This window comes from Nestor notabilis, unplaced genomic scaffold (assembly GCF_000696875.1).
Source record: "Nestor notabilis isolate BGI_N333 unplaced genomic scaffold, ASM69687v1 scaffold5431, whole genome shotgun sequence".
NCBI lineage: Eukaryota > Metazoa > Chordata > Aves > Psittaciformes > Psittacidae > Nestor > Nestor notabilis.
Window position 1 is genome coordinate 774 of NW_009913228.1, and position 16,080 is coordinate 16,853.

The following is a 16,080-nucleotide window of genomic DNA, read 5'->3' on the forward strand; positions in this document are numbered from 1 at the left end:
GTTTCATCTTGCCTGTTTGGATGATAGTAGACAGTGAGCAATGTACACCTCATATCACCCCTAAACTTGCTGCTTTCATGTCTGGGGTGAGATATATCTTTTCTGGCATGTGTTACTAAAAAGGAGAGTGGGACATAGCCCCAGCAAGAACTAACAAAATCCCATAAGAATGAAAAGCACAAGCCCGCACAAGCAGTTCTCTTATCTTTGAGATATGTAATGTTTCATAATCCATTAATCAGTTTTTCTCTTCATGCTTTTTTATATGCCAAACAAAATACTTCTGGGTGTTTTCAAACATATCACAAATAGCTAATCATATATTCAGTCTTCATCTGAGGTTCATCCCTCTTGGGTTTTGATTTCTGGCTTTAACCTCTTTTCCTGCACTTGATTCTTCAGCTTTTAACACATAAGAGGCATTGGCTGACCTATATGGAAAACAGGTTATAATCTAATTCATAACATAATCTGTATGTTCAGTAAATACCTCTACAAATCTCTCAAGAAAACTCAGTTTTTCACAGAAATAAAAAAAGCCAATTGGCTTTTCACCGCTGATATTGTCTCATTTGTTTGCCAGTTTGAACACCCAAATTCTGACATGCAAAGTATTTCCAGCAATATGAAGTTTAAGATTGTACTGTACTTAAGGACAAATAAATCGCATCATCACAGGGCTATGTTCTGAATTTATACCTCACTTTTACTGAAGTCTCTCAGTTGTGATTTTTCATGTCTATAGAGTTTTTTTCAATTTGGGTTCACTATTCTGACATTTGAGCCCTTTCTGGAGGGAATAAGAATTCTGGTGGGCCAGATGAGAGATTTTTGTGTGCACACACTTAATTCTTAGTGAATCATATTATTAAACAGCTGCACCCTCTTTATCTGTTGAGATACTACAACATCAGAAATTCCAATGGGAATCAAAGAGCTCTCTGAATTTTTGCTTATACTTCATGCATTCAACAGAGTATTATTTTAATAGGAGGCAAAATTTCATTGAGACTATGGTAGTAAACACGTATCTGTGAGACAGAATCCTGTGATGAAGAGCCTAAACCACAGGCAGAGTGTCCAGCACATACCCTCTGCCGGCTTTCGAGAGATTGCAAAGCCCTTCTCAGTCGAATCGCAACTGGTACTACAGTGACCATCGAGCTCCCTCTTGTGGGAAAGAAGAGCCAATCAGCTGAGTCTGAAAAGCTCTTGAGCTGTCACTTAAGAACTCTCTTCAGCATGTTCCCACACGAAAGAAGCAGAGATTTTGTAAGTAAGTAATAAACCAAAACCAACCAAGCAAACAAAACCAGAAGGTAGAACATAAAATGAACTTTTTGAAAAAAACCCAAAACATAATTTCTGATTAATCTGTGGCTGAAATTGAGAAACCACATTTTTGTAGCACAAAGTGGTAGAGTTTGACAAGGCCAGTAAATCTTGAGAAATCTCATCTGAACTAAAATATTCTATGAACCCAGAAAAATTGGAACTCTCCTTCTTAGAATTCAGAGACTGACAATCTCTTGCTGGCAGAACAACCTGCTAGCCAAAAATGAGAGAAACTGAGCAACCATCTCTACTACCAAATGCAGATTCTGCTAGAACTTCAACTTGCCAAAGACTTCATTCTAACTCATATACTCAGAGGATGCAATACATAGAGGAGTTTATAGCATTCATTCACCAGTGCATTCTATTGTACTCCCTAGACCAACCTCTAACTGATGAAAATCCAAAAAGACACAGGGGGACAGATTTATTCATGAAGAATGGATTCCAGTCATACCACAACAGGAGGAGCCTGAGCTGGAAACCAATAGGATTCAGAAAGATATGAATCAAATAACCTATCAGAATAAAAATAATATCCTAAGTGTTGAATAATCACACAAAAGGCAGAAACAACATCGTTAAAAAGGAAAGGCTTTTGTAGTAAGAAACTAATTTTGCCCATCAAGTGACTTTCCTAAATGGCTTTTGATCCTTGTGTTTCAAGTTAATACAGTTGTTCCAACACTGTTTCCCACAATATTAAGGCTTCTTCAAAGCCAATTAAACTGCTGATAGAATGGATTAACATGCATAGATAAAACATAGACCAGACAGAAACATTTAAGAACTTGACAGTTCATGTTTACTTTTCCACCAAAGTTAGTTTCCTTTGTGCTTTCTTAAGCAATTCATCATTTACGACATGATCCAAGATTTCATTTTAGATGATCAACTAGTAATATGAGTTCTTTACAGGGCAAGTCTCAGTGATGTTACAAAACACACCCCAAAACCAACCAAACAACAACAACAAAATCCCCAAATGAAAAAAAAAAACACAACTGAAAAGTCTCAAAGTATCTATTATAGAATAAATGGAGTCAGACTATTGTCAAGTGGTGGTTAATGACTGACAGAGTATTGCATTTGTATGTGAAGTTTTTGGAGGTTCAGAAGGCACAAACCAGTAATGACACCAAGCAGCATACTGAATCACTAGAAAAAACTGTGCCACTTGATTTTCCAAGCAATACAATTGTATTGTTGAAGGGATTGCATCTCTGATTATGTATAATAAATTGAGCTCAGCAACAAAAGAAACAGGAGAGAGATTTTGAGGGGAAGAAAAAACTGAATCCCTGTAGTTTCTGGTATTTGATACTAAGTCATTTTGTAGCTGTAAACACTAACACATCTGCACAGAAACCTAGCGCCTAGCCTGGACAAGATTTGCTGAAGCACAGTGAGCCAGCTTTTCTACTCTCATTCAAACTCAGTCAACATGAAGACCCACTCAGTGCAACATGTGGTACAAGTGGAGTGTATATTCGTCATCCTTGTGAAACAGATTTGGGAGATGAACAAATACACAGATCATCATAAGGTCAAAATATTACACATTTGGATAAATAGCTCTATACATACCCACACATACTGATTTTCTCCACCAAATGCTACATTTCTGTCTTTGCCAACATAACTGGCACAATTGCCAAAGTGAATAAAAAGAGACACAGAGTTCCTAGATCTCTATTCACCTATTCACCTCCAGAGGCCTCTTCCAAGCTTAACAATTCTGTGATAGTCCATGAAGCTGCTCTAACTTACATCATAAGAAAATAGAGGTAATAAAAAGGATGTTTAATTCTTCTTTTCTCTACTTTTTCCTATTTCTTATCAAACAATTGGGGAAGGGAGAAACCAGCAGAGAATCTACAATATTTTGTTTGATGCATAGATTTATTAACAAATATCTTTATTTTACCAGTAGCCAAATCTGAAAGGTCCTGTCCTCATCAGTTTTCCAGATACTGTTATTTCTGTAATGACTGAATGTGTGTCTTAAGAAAATGTAACTGTCCATAGGTTTTCTTCTTTCTCTCCATTTTTGTCATGTCAGCATAGCATATAATACTGGATTTGAATCTGAGAGGTATGGAGTTATAAGCTGCTGATAGATTTCTAGAGAAGGAGTCCTTCTGTTGTCTCACTTTGATTTCTTTGTTAATTCTTTCAATTGAGTGCTGACAGTAATTTAAGGACCATAAATGTGTATGGTTTAGAGCAAGGTAAAGATTTACAATATCTTATCTATATTGGAAAAATATCACTAAATAGATAACCAAAACTGAACATTCAAATTCAGCGAGCTACTGCAAAAATTAGAGAGAAATTAAAATGAGTGTATCTCCCTTCCATTTCTTTTGTAATTCTGCAGTTTAAACCTAGTTATCATGATCAGTCATACTAATACAATTTCACAAATACTGACAACATTATTCGTCATTTATATTTCTGGCAATGTCATCTGTCAGCAGGGATGAATTTTAAAGCAGAAATGTCTTTTGGCATCAGCCATTGTATCCCAAAGAGCAGAAGAGCATTATAAAGCTGCTTTACTTTGATGAAATTCAGTGGTACTCAGAGCTAATCTCTCCCCATTAAACAATGTCTGTAACTTCTAAATTGCACAAGATTATGTCAAAGGGTATTTGAAAAGGCAAAACCAGTGCAATGGTGTTTGATCCAGCCAGCGCATCAAGTTACAACAACATGAGCAGGTTCTACCAGAAGCAGTCAGTAATGACATCTTCAGACAGCTAGTACCTTATGGCTTAACAAGCATGCGCCTACTTTGGAGAACTCCATCTTTTCCCATCCCTCTAAACCCACACGCACTTCTAAGTCTTTTCACAAAATGGCAAAACTATTTCTCTACATAGCTGCTTTTATTAAATAGTGGAGCAAATTGCTTCCAGCTTGTAGTGATCAAATTATCTTGTCCAGTAAAACAGAAAGAGTGCCTAGGAATTTAGCAGCAGTATCAAAACTAACCTTACTAGCTCAGAGTTCCTACCTCAGACAGGGATGAACAAGTTCAGAATCATGTTACATTACTACAAACAAAAATTCCAGTTAGAATGAAATGAAAGTCATTACTCTTAGCAACACAGTAGAACTGCAGCATAGATAATATTCATGTAGATCAATCCAGAGAAGCATCTTATTTTGAAGATAGAAAAACTAGATTTCATGTATTCCATGCTATGCACCTATGTTATAATTCTTTCTTATTCGAGAGTGGAAAAGAATAGCATTCTTGTCTGGTAACAGTTTCAATATATTAGATAGCTGGGATAAACCAATGAAGTTTCTATCTGGGCTTCTCTGAGGCTTGGAAATATTTAAACACTGGGCTCTGATTCTCAAGTGGAAAATGAAAAATAATACAGATTTTTCCTGGATAGAGAAACCATAGTGAAAACTATGCAATCTGCATTTGTGTACTTCCATACCTATAATTCAAACAGATCTATATTGAAGCAGTTGTAGAATATTTGGAATGCATAAAAGCAAGTCAGAGTTATTTTATACTACGAACTTGAAAGGCAAAACCATATAGCTAGCACCGTTTATTCTGAACTGCCATTTGTTTTCTGCTCCCTTTATAACACAAGCTCACTATCTAAAAGTTGTGGAGAATTGTCAAAGAATAATACTCTAAAATTATGTATTTTTCACTACAAGTGTCTTTCACTATATGCGTTTCTGGCAGACAGCTTTTTTCTGCCTTTTCAGTTGTTTGTATGTGCTTGAAAAATGTCATGCAAAGAATTCAAATAGGGATATTTCACTAACTACTTTTTAGGTCTTTTTCAGAAAGCATCTCCTTAAATTAGTTCCAAGTGCTGTTCTAGTTACCTGTGAGCTTTCTTTCTGTTTGTTTTTTCCCTGAAGGTCTTTATCTCAACAACACTATGTACAACTCATAAGGAAAATCAATCAAGGAACTACAGGAAACCTGATTTCCTTATCTGCATTAAATTTACTTACCACCAAATGTTTTTGTTGTTTGTTTTTTTTTGTTCCAACTGGAAAGATGAAGCTGGAATCTGGCTCATTCTCCCTCAATGCATGTTCTAGCCACTGTCTGAAATACAAAAGAGTAATGAGGGAATCAGTCAGAGGGACTGAGGAATACAGGAGAAAGTGACTGATAACAAGGTCACAAGGAAAGTGAGAGGATGAACTTATGTGAGAGGATCAAAAGCCATTTTTTTCTAGGCAGAAAGAGACCAGGAGCTATTCCAACTCCTTTGAATACATGCCTTCCATTAATGAAAAGTTCAAACATGCCCACCACAGAGCACAAATTCAACAATGATTTCAGCACCCAGAGAGGGTATTTATCAGTATAGGGGAGAGGGCAAACTTTTGATTGAGATCAGGAATAAAAAGAACAAGAAGCAGAGGAAAAGATATGAACAACATAGCAGATTAGATACAAAGAGGAATAAAGAAGAGTGAAATAATCTATTCAGCATTATAAAACAGCTCCCTGTGAAGGCTGCATGATTCTTGTCTCCTAAGCTTTTATATTTTTGTTACTCTGGCAATCAAGTTCCTCTTGAGTCATCCGACACAAATCAAGGAGGGAAGGGAGTGTGTGCGTGTGTGGGAAATCAGGTTCACAAGCTTCAATTATTTTCAGCCAAGCAGAGACACTAATATATATATTATTTTACAAAGTCATATGTAAATGAGCTAAGTACAACAGCAGTAGTCTAAGAAAATAGTCTAATACACATTCAAATCAGACAGAGTACAAGTTGTAAAGAAACATGTACCTGCCTTACAGTCACAACAGTATGTTAGAAAGGTATAGGCTCTGAGCTGATGACAACAATGTGGATCATAGAGCTAAGCTGGGATTTGCAGCCTGCACCAAAAGCAGAACAAGTTTACTTAAAACGATTAACATGTAAGCAAACCATTACAAGTGCCTGAGCGGGTAAGTTCACCTAGATCTATGTATAATTTGAGATTTTAATTTTCTGTCCTCTTTTTGACAGCCTATCTCCCAAAAGAATCACTACAGAAACTAGAGAAAGAAAATTTTAGGCTAGCAGTTTATCTAGAGACAGGCTTTTGAGACATTATACATTTGATGTATCTCATCCATTTCACTATTCACCTCAGATGCCAGCCTGTTACTCTGTTTATAGCAAATAAAGGAGGGGAAGGGAAAAAAAAAAAAAAAAGCTTTTGGGGCACACTTCAACCTGTTCCTGCATGTCTGGATTTGGAAAGATCAAGCTCTTAATGAAGTGTCTTCTCCACTGACCATAAAGGAAGCCAAGGGTAAGTAGTTTAAATTTATGCTCTGCATTTTCTCTACAAAAATCCCACCCTGTGTAATCTAAACAAGTGACTGTCATTCCTCATTTCTCATTTCAGTAGAAAATATGCTCATGATCCAGCTAGTTCTCAGCAACTGCAGACTATCCAAGGTGTTTAAACCTGCTGCAAAAGCTCTAAATCCTAAGCCAAAATACAGAAACTTATTTGATGTGATCCAAAGTCTGGATATCAGCCAGATCAAACACTGTTATAATAAATGCAATAGGAGATAAGAACAGAGAAAAAATAAGTTAGAAAGTGTATCAGAATTCTCTCCAACTCATTGTGTTAAACAGAGAGGATGCTTACATATAGAGTGCAAAAGCAGATTTAACACAGAGGAGATGGAATACTACTCATTTGCTCATTCCTCTTCCTTCTCTAGCACCCAGTAAGACTGCATTCGTCAGTCTTCCACCTTATTTACTCTTTGCCTGCAGTCTATAGTGCTACTGTTTCTTTTATCTTTTATTTTGTAAAGTGACCACTTTAATTCCTGCAGAAGTTATCTCCTACCAAAGGGAATGCCAGAAGTATTCTATCTTCTGACTTCAGCAATAATCTTATCCAACCCAAATTCTTTTCCCCTAGACACAAGTGTCAATTTTTATAACTGACCATCAGAACATTCAGAGCTTGCAGGTCCAACAACATATCAATTCACAAACTTCTTAGTCCCGTCTCCTCTCCAATAATGGACAATCCATTCCACCACACTGTGTCTACAGGCACCCTCCCAAGGAGCATATATGCATATATGTTTCTGTATAAACTACAACCTCCTGTCACAGCCAGGATCAAAGTATTGTTCTCACCTACTGCTCCTTGGTAGTAAAGAGATGCAATGCACTTGAACTTCTCCTGACCTGCTGTGTCCCATCTGTGCAATGGGGGGAAAAAAAGAAATTTCAGGTTAATGAAACCCGGTGTAATCTGAGTAAACATGCAACAGACTGGTACAGGTTGGAGAATAATGTGATACCAGAGAACTGCTATTATTTGGAACATGTTATTCATTAACTACTGATAAAAATACAGTAAAGCTCTATTATGTAATGAAGACATTTGAACTCTATTTTTACCATTTTTTGATATATATACTTGTCATTTTGAAGATACAGTTCAAATATTTGTATTTGTATTCTGCATGGTAATAGTCTTTAAAAACTTTTTCCTCATCTATGTCATTTGTATGTATTTCTAGGGCAAGCTAATATTGAGAATTTTCTATGCTAATACTACCTAGATCATACATTAGCTCATAGAATCTTATAATCTTGCAATTGGTAGATAGGACATCTGTCCATACATTACAAATTAGAGACCTATAGCTCAGTCCACCAGGTATTAATGGCACTATTAAAGAAAATAAAGTGCTTCTTATTAATGAATATGACATGCAGTCCTCTCAGCTACTGCCAGCACTACAGAGGCTTGGGATTTTGTTACAGACTAGTACTGCCAGTCATGAACACTTGCAAATTTATCTTGTACGGAGATCTGTCAGCAAGAGGGGCACTAGTGCTTATCACATGGAAATGTTCTACCCAGCCACTGAAGATTCTGCAGATAACACAACCTGACATTTAGTAGCTCATAAACCTTATTACTTCAGCTTACAAAATACTGATGCATCAGTCTAGATTTTTAGAGGGACTCAAGTTCCAAAAGAATAGTGCCTGGTAGAATTTTCAGAAACACAATAGCACTGAAATCAGTTGGAAATTGATTCATAGAATCATAGAATGGTTTGCATTGGAAGGGACCTTAAAGCTCATTTAGTTCCAACCCCCTGCCACAGACAGGGTCACATTCCAGTAGACCAGGTTGCTGCACGCCCTGTCCAACCTGGATTTCTAAGTATGTTTCAATAAATCCCATTAGCCATCTATCTACATTAATGATCTCAGAAAAATGTGTTCCTAAGTGAAAAGGCTTTTATGACTTATGAACTAAAATATTTCCTGCAAAGCATTTTATTTCTGCTCTAGGTCACAGCACAGCATAGATAATTCAATAGTGCCCTCCACAGAACAATATTGCTAGCCACTGGAAATAGCAAAGGACATCCGTCAGCAGAACCAAGGCAGGTGAGAGAAGGACAGGATTCCCACTAGTCTGATAAACAAAGCTGAAAAGCAAAGATTTTAAGTCCACATTCTAATAAAAACACTCCAGTCTTTCTATGACTTGGGGAAAAATAATTAGTCCCTAAGAAAGAGACGCTGAAATCACTGAACACCTTACCATTGATTTCAGGGACTACAAGAATAAAATTCCCAGTAAAGCCAAGTTCAGTGCTCATTGTACCTACTAAACTCAAATGACAGAATGATATAACAGTGACAAAGTATGTGGCAAAAGCTTCCACTTTTGTTTCAAGAAACTTGAATGAAAAAGGCAGACCTATGCTGAGATGGTGCAAGACATCCAAGATTTTAATTGACAAATGACATTTCATTTTTTACAGATAAGAAATCCAAGAGAGTAAATATTTCACTAAAACTGCAAGTAAAAACCAGGTACAGAACCTGGTTTTCAGGCTCTGCTGAGATTGTACTTTGTGCAATGTTTGACCATACTGTGTCAACTTACATCTGGACAGTAGGTGATATTCCAATTATTTCAAAACATTCAATTTCAAAATCCACTCCATTAGTAGCCTTGTAGTGTCAGTCAAACTTATCTTTATAAAATCTGCAATTAAAAGCAAGGATGAAATACTAGTAACACCCAGCTACAAATAAGTGCAAAACTAACACTCTCTAGGGTAAATTATGATGAAAAGAATTAACTAACTGTGGAGTTGCTGAATATTGCAGAAACATAGATGAAGACACCAAGAAATTGATTTTAAAAGAGGAGATACTGGATAACAAACTAGAAAACATGCACTTCTAGTAAATACTCAAATGATAATCAATGAAATTAAAAACTTACCATATATATGTAAAAACATGGAAGAAATAATAATACTAAAACTCAAACATAGAAAGTTGTCACTATGATCATAACCTACAGAAATTCAGTGATCACTGGACTTAGATACAAAACCCATAAGAGCTGTTTTTAACATCCAGTAAAGAATCAAATGACTATTCTTCAAAGCATTCTGAATTTTATCTGTCTTATTTCATAAGCTACACAAAAACTCAAGCTTCCTCTACAGTCTTGGATGGGTAGAAACTGGTTCAGGCACACACACAACAATGACTTAAAAATATTTTGGTGAACCGCCCTATTAGTAAGGAGAAAACATGAAGCCAAAACTCAGAAACTGGCAACATTTTTACTTATTTATTTCTTTTTGTACCTTCTAATCCTTTAGCCTTTACACTGGATTTCTTAAGGAAACACTGTATCATATCTGACTGGATAAAAGTAGTTCAAAATAGAACATAGACTGATTGAAGTGCCAGAGCATGGCTTTCTGTGTTGGTATATCAAGCCTGTCTCATACCCTAGACTTTGTTTTGTCCTTTATTTAATAACAAAACCATGGTTCAAAACAGAACCATGAACTAGTACCCTGAATGGACAGGAATAGAAACATTGTAACATTTATTTGAGATATAGCAGAATCAAACTATCTGCTGGGATACACTGTACCTGTGGATAAGGCTGGTTTTCCCAACATGCATGCGGTCTCCTACCTATTCAGCCTGTTGTAAATATTTGAAAACATTAAACATTTTTAGTAGAAATTTAAACATTGTCTCTCTAAAAATTCTGATTTCGATTCTTAAATTGCAAGCAATGAGCACATTTACCTGTGACTCCAGTTTACCTAAATGACACTGTGCTGTAGAATCAGTTTTAAATTGTAAGAAAGAAAAAGGTGATCGCCATAAAAGGCAAACCCCTCTGGAGCTGAAATAGCCAGTTTCTTAGTCTGCATATTTTTTCTTAAATATAATCAGTGGGACCTAAATTCTGTACTATTAAAATTGCTTTGACTGCAAGCATATACATTTGCAAATAAGACCATAGAATATCTGCATCATTTTCATTAAAATTAATCACAAATTTTTTATTGACTTTAATAATCGTAGGCGCAGAAACAAGAAATTGCTGATAATGAAATACCCACTGTAGAATTTGTCTCCGGGGAAAAAAAAAAAAAAAAAAAAAACCACGTGATTTGAGCCAATACATTTTCTGACTACGTGGAACAATATTAATCTGAAGTTGGCTTCATGCAAATAATCCTCTTTGCTCTGGGTCCTCCCACAGAATACAGCAGTTGGGCTTTAGGTGACTCAGCTGCATTCTTAAAATTGAAGTGTAGTGTATCTTTTAAGACATACGGGTAGGTAAATGAATATATTTGTTGGCATAAACTTGGATTGACAATCTCCTGTGCACATGCTACAAAAATGGCTTAAGAGGTTTAATGTTCTTTTGTATAAAGGAATAGTTTTTTAAACAAATCTATTGATTTACTAAAAACTGTTTCTGCTTCTATTGGGCTTCTGTGTGATACTGATTCAAAGTTACCTATTCTAAATAGTCCAAATCTTGACTGGTAAGTTACATGACTAATATTGTGTGCCAGTCAACATCAACTGGGTGGCCACAGGCCTCTAAGCAGCTGACATGTCTCTGCCTGATTAAATGTTACTGATGAAATACTGAATAAAATCAACGACCTAAGGGAAAAGCAAAAAAGTAACTGATGGTTTAGAGATGCGTGTTCCATTAATTCATACTGGGGAAAAAACCTCCCCAGATTAGACAATTTAACACACTGATGGAATATCAAGATTCTTAAAATACATCCATTAGCTACTGAATTTATCAGACTACCTTTCCAAATGACAAAGGAATATTCCATTACTTGGGATAATGGAAAATTAAGATAATGGCAATTGCTGTCAAGCTTTACAATTACTGCACAAAACACTCAGTTGTCTGTCCCTCCTACCCTGGCTCCACCAAAAAAGTGACGAAATAATACCTAGAGAGCAGTGACAGGAAAGTTATTTCATTTTATTCACAAAGCCAAAATGTAAAGCTCTGATACCAGAATAAATGAACTGGAGAGCTGGTTTACACTGGTTACAGAGAGGGAAATGCCTCAATTCACTAAAGTGTGTCTTGCTAGCAAAATTGTGTGGACACTTACAACAAATTTACATGCTAGTGTAAACTAAGACAGTGACTGTGCTTCTAAAAAGCAATGAACTCACTGATGTCTCTCAGGGAGACATATTTCAGCTTCCCCCCCAAAAAACCTTTAGTGAAGTGAATGAGAAGTTCCATTCAAAGATGGATATCATGACAAGTTTCATAGTAATCAAAAACTCTAGATTTGAAAGAATAGTGACTTAATTGCCAGTATTAATAGGAGCTCCACTTTAAGAAAGATCCTTCACACTGAAATACAGAAGCGTTTATCACTAAAACATACAGCTATTTATTTTAAATGAATAGTGGTAATTTCTAGCACAGTTAAGCTTTCTAGTCTTGCTTCAGCAAATAAATCAGTACTAGTAACAGTTCTGGGAGAGAGATGTGTTACAATATTACCCAGTGCTCTGCTGACAAGCACTCCTGACCTCTGCATGGAAGTGCTCTTTGAACTGCAAAGAGGCCTCAGGTGTGTACCATTGAAAATAGGAGAGCAGCTACTGGGATAAACCGTGTGATGCCTACTTTGCAAAAGTCCTATCAGCAAGGAAAAAATAGACGAGAAGATTAATTCAAAGAGTTTGCCAAGCACAGGGATATCCTGGTGTAAGAGAAGTGATAGCTTGGGTTAGAAAGCAGTAAAGCCTTCCCACAGCTCTATTTGTAAAACCTCCTTTGGGAGCATGCCACCGCCAAGTCATAGTGAAGTCTTTTTGATCTCTCATGTGTGAAGCACTGTTTTTATACTAGCTTTTAATTAGACATTTGTTAAAAATGAGGAAAATTTATTTTATATTTGATTAAAATAACTATGTCAGTTTTCCTAAAATTAAAAGCAAAATATGTGGCTGACATCAGGCATGGAAAAAAATTGCTAACTCCCTTAGAAGGATGATTTGATCTACTGTATGACTAAGATTCCTATACAAAGAGAAAACTAAAATTGCCTCAATTCTTCAACCAAAACCTCCATATAGATCTGATTAGATTCTTTGCAAATTTGATATCAGCTATGGTTCTTATTTTCCCTCGGCATAGGAACTCTTTAAGCATGTAGTCAATGTTTGGTTGAAACAACAAGATATGTATTGTAAGATAACACTTTATCATTGAATGGCAACATGAGGCCACATTCATCTTTGAAAGAAATCCTTAAACAATTTCTAATTTTAGCAGATGACAACAACTGTACATTAGATTAAAATACTATTAGCACAAGGGAAAGAATGTGGCAGGTGCTACATACTGTGACCAGAGGGATAAAGAATGCTTACTTTGGGAAACCAGGAGAGTATTGTGTCCCTGCTCACTGCGGGGACCAAATGCATTAGGTTGGACTTCATCCTCCAAATTCAAGTCAATTCTACCAGACAGGAAATACGTAAAGAGAAACATAGTTTTCAGGAATTGCTTCAATATAGGGAAAAAGTGATAAAAAACTTAACAGTTCTTACAGACTCATAATGTTTTTTCATTGCAGTACAACTGGTTTGCGTTAAATAAAACCTGTTTCTTATGCAAAAGGGACCACTTCAGGGTGCATAGCTGTAGTAACAAACAGTGGCTTTCTGAAACTACAAGGCATCAGCTCTAATTCAGTGGGAGAGCAGAGAATTAATTAAACATAAGTGCTTGCAGTTTAGCTCTCAAAGGATTTTGCAGAGTTGAATTTAAAAATCTTGCTCATCATTATCTGAAATACCTCTGCACAAAGGACATTAATAAATATTAGCGATACCAGATTTCACTTGGTCAGAAGAAGGAAGGAAAGATGAAGCTGTCACATTTCTTGGCACAGCATCGAACTTTCATCCAAGATCAGCTCAGAAAGAATGGAATCAGTAGACAGGCTAACTTGGAAAAAGAATAACGTTCATATGAAAATCACAAATGCATTTAGATAACTCACTTGAGATATATCAATTTGGTTATGCAATGATACCTCGTGGGTTGTTGGGGGAGGGGACCCTTAATAGCATACCACTTTCTTACTGGCATTCAAAAGAATGTTTCTAAGAACATTCATCATGTGGCCAAGTATAAGGAAGGACTCACTGCGCAGCAGCTGATGCAGCAGGATTCCAGCCACACAAACAGCTCAGGCTGCTATAGTGTGGCCATAGCAACAGGCTCTCAACAGTTCCCTTCCTCACCTTCTTTACAGATTGTGAAGGTGCAGTTGGAGTAATTTAACTATATGTAGGGCCTTAGTTTTAAAAGAACAAACTGCTTTTAGTGGCCATACAGATTCCTGTGATCAGAAACTGCTCCTTAATAAACCCAGTGGTCCTTGAATTCTGTACAAGGTAATAGTTCCGTTTTCTTCAAATGTAATTGTATATATGGATAGAGAGAGCAGGATTAACCCAGCAGACAAGGAACTAATGGAGTGGGGAACTGTTACAGTGCTAATATTAAGCATAGTAGCAAATATAAAGAAACTCCTGAGGGAGTTTCAGAATTTCAACTTAATTTCATCTCAGCTTTAGCATCAGGATGTTCATGCCACTAATGAGACACTCTGAATTATATAGATGTCTTTCTAGTCAATAGTAATCTTGCTTTCTAATGTACCAAACACTAAAGACAAGGAATAAGAAATCACACAGCTCTTTTGTATTGGCTAAGTATTGTTAACCAACTCATTAGTTTAGACAGCACTTAGTATGCTAGACTGTAATTTAAGATGCTAAAAGATTTTCCTATTTATTATGATTTAAATTTCCAAATTTCAGGACAAAAGAAAGCTCTCACATTCTAATAGTCATATTTGATAATGCTGGAACAGGCTTGAACCTCTTAACATTGAAGAGATAAGCCTCTCCCATTCCTGCAGCAGACTAAAAATGTTAAAAGGGCAAATCAACATGGACACGTAATTTTAAACAACGGTAAGTATATAACAAAATCCATACAGTTGTGTTTTACACCACCATACTAAGAATAATGCTCAACAAAATTGCCAGTCAACTACTTAGAATTAATCTTTTATTCTCTTTTGTGAGGAATTGCTTTTAAATCTCTTAAGACACCCATGTGATCTCAACCGTACTGAAACACCCTCTTCCCCCCAAAGAATCCAGATTTGCAGCTAATGGATTACTCATTAAAGAAGGTGACATTACAGTACTTATTTATCACCATATGCATAGTTCTGCTTATCATGTTACTTGTGATTTTATAAAACTAGAGATCTGACCCTTTTTATGCTGTGCTCTTGCTCTTTGGCAAATTTGAATGATTTTATAGCAATGTCTTAAAATAATAGCTCTGAAAACAAAAACTGTGCCACTTGGTAAGAGTTTCAAACACTAACTTGCTTTCTCCATATTCTCCTAGTTCAACAAATCCTAGACATGCATAAATGTGTCATGTGTCCATAGGCTGACTCACTGACTGTCTCCTAGAGCATTCTAAGCTACAGAAGAAAAGTAAATAAAAATCAATTCAACCATCTTAGTGAATCCAGAGTACAGGTGAGACCAAGGCAACCAAACAGAAACATTTTCACTTACATTTAGTGTATTTAACACATAAACATATCCCAAATCAGGCACACCATTTGAGGGAAAAGATCAATTATTTTAGAAACACAAAGATGCTAAAAATACTGAGAATGATCAGTACTGAGAACCAGATTTTCTCTTCTTATAAAGCTAAAGGGGATTCAGTCACCAGGAGGGACTGGGAATACAGTGTCTCCATGGCATCACAACACTCCTTACATCAATTTTGCAGGAACAGGAGCACCAACAGATTCTGTAGATAGCCAAAGGATTTGAGGAAGGCATTCAGTAGCTGTAAATAAAATAAGTTAACGTCATGACCACCAACCAAAATCAGTATTCCAAGCTGTGGTGAAGGACAAGACAGGACAAGTCATGCCAAAAGAATGAGAGCAGAATTAACACTGAAGGACAAGAGAAGTCTCTGATCTTCTCCTGCCCCTTCTACACTGACAGAAGTTCATGTTCCTCCTACTGAAATAGGGTGAAACTTTACAAATATATAGCTAGCAAAAGTCTAACCTAATTCAGGAAAAGAACCTCTACTTTAAATAATCTCCTCTAAAATGTTGCAGAAAAAATGAATCCTTTCCACAAAATACTTTTAAACTAATAGTTTTTCTTCTACGGATTTTGAAGATCAACAAACCATAATCTATTCCTGTGCTGCATTTTAATCCAACTGATCTGAATGACTTTGGCTTTGCAAAATCCACTTTAAGAACTTTATTATAATTGTTACTCAAGCATAATGAAAAACATCTCA

At 36.2% G+C, this 16,080-nt stretch overlaps 1 protein-coding gene across 1 annotated transcript; it reads right to left on the bottom strand.

Annotated features, from left to right (window-relative positions):
- Nucleotides 1–5,331: 5,331 nt before the first annotated feature.
- RAB36 (RAB36, member RAS oncogene family) lies at nt 5,332–13,151 on the bottom strand (the record flags this gene model as incomplete). Its single annotated transcript, XM_010023094.1, is given in 8 exon segments — nt 5,332–5,424; nt 6,840–6,895; nt 7,494–7,558; nt 9,274–9,375; nt 10,288–10,331; nt 10,986–11,046; nt 12,208–12,305; nt 13,083–13,151. Coding segments are annotated over 8 exon segments (588 nt in total), but the record flags the coding sequence as incomplete, so codon positions are not given.
- Nucleotides 13,152–16,080: the final 2,929 nt, after the last annotated feature.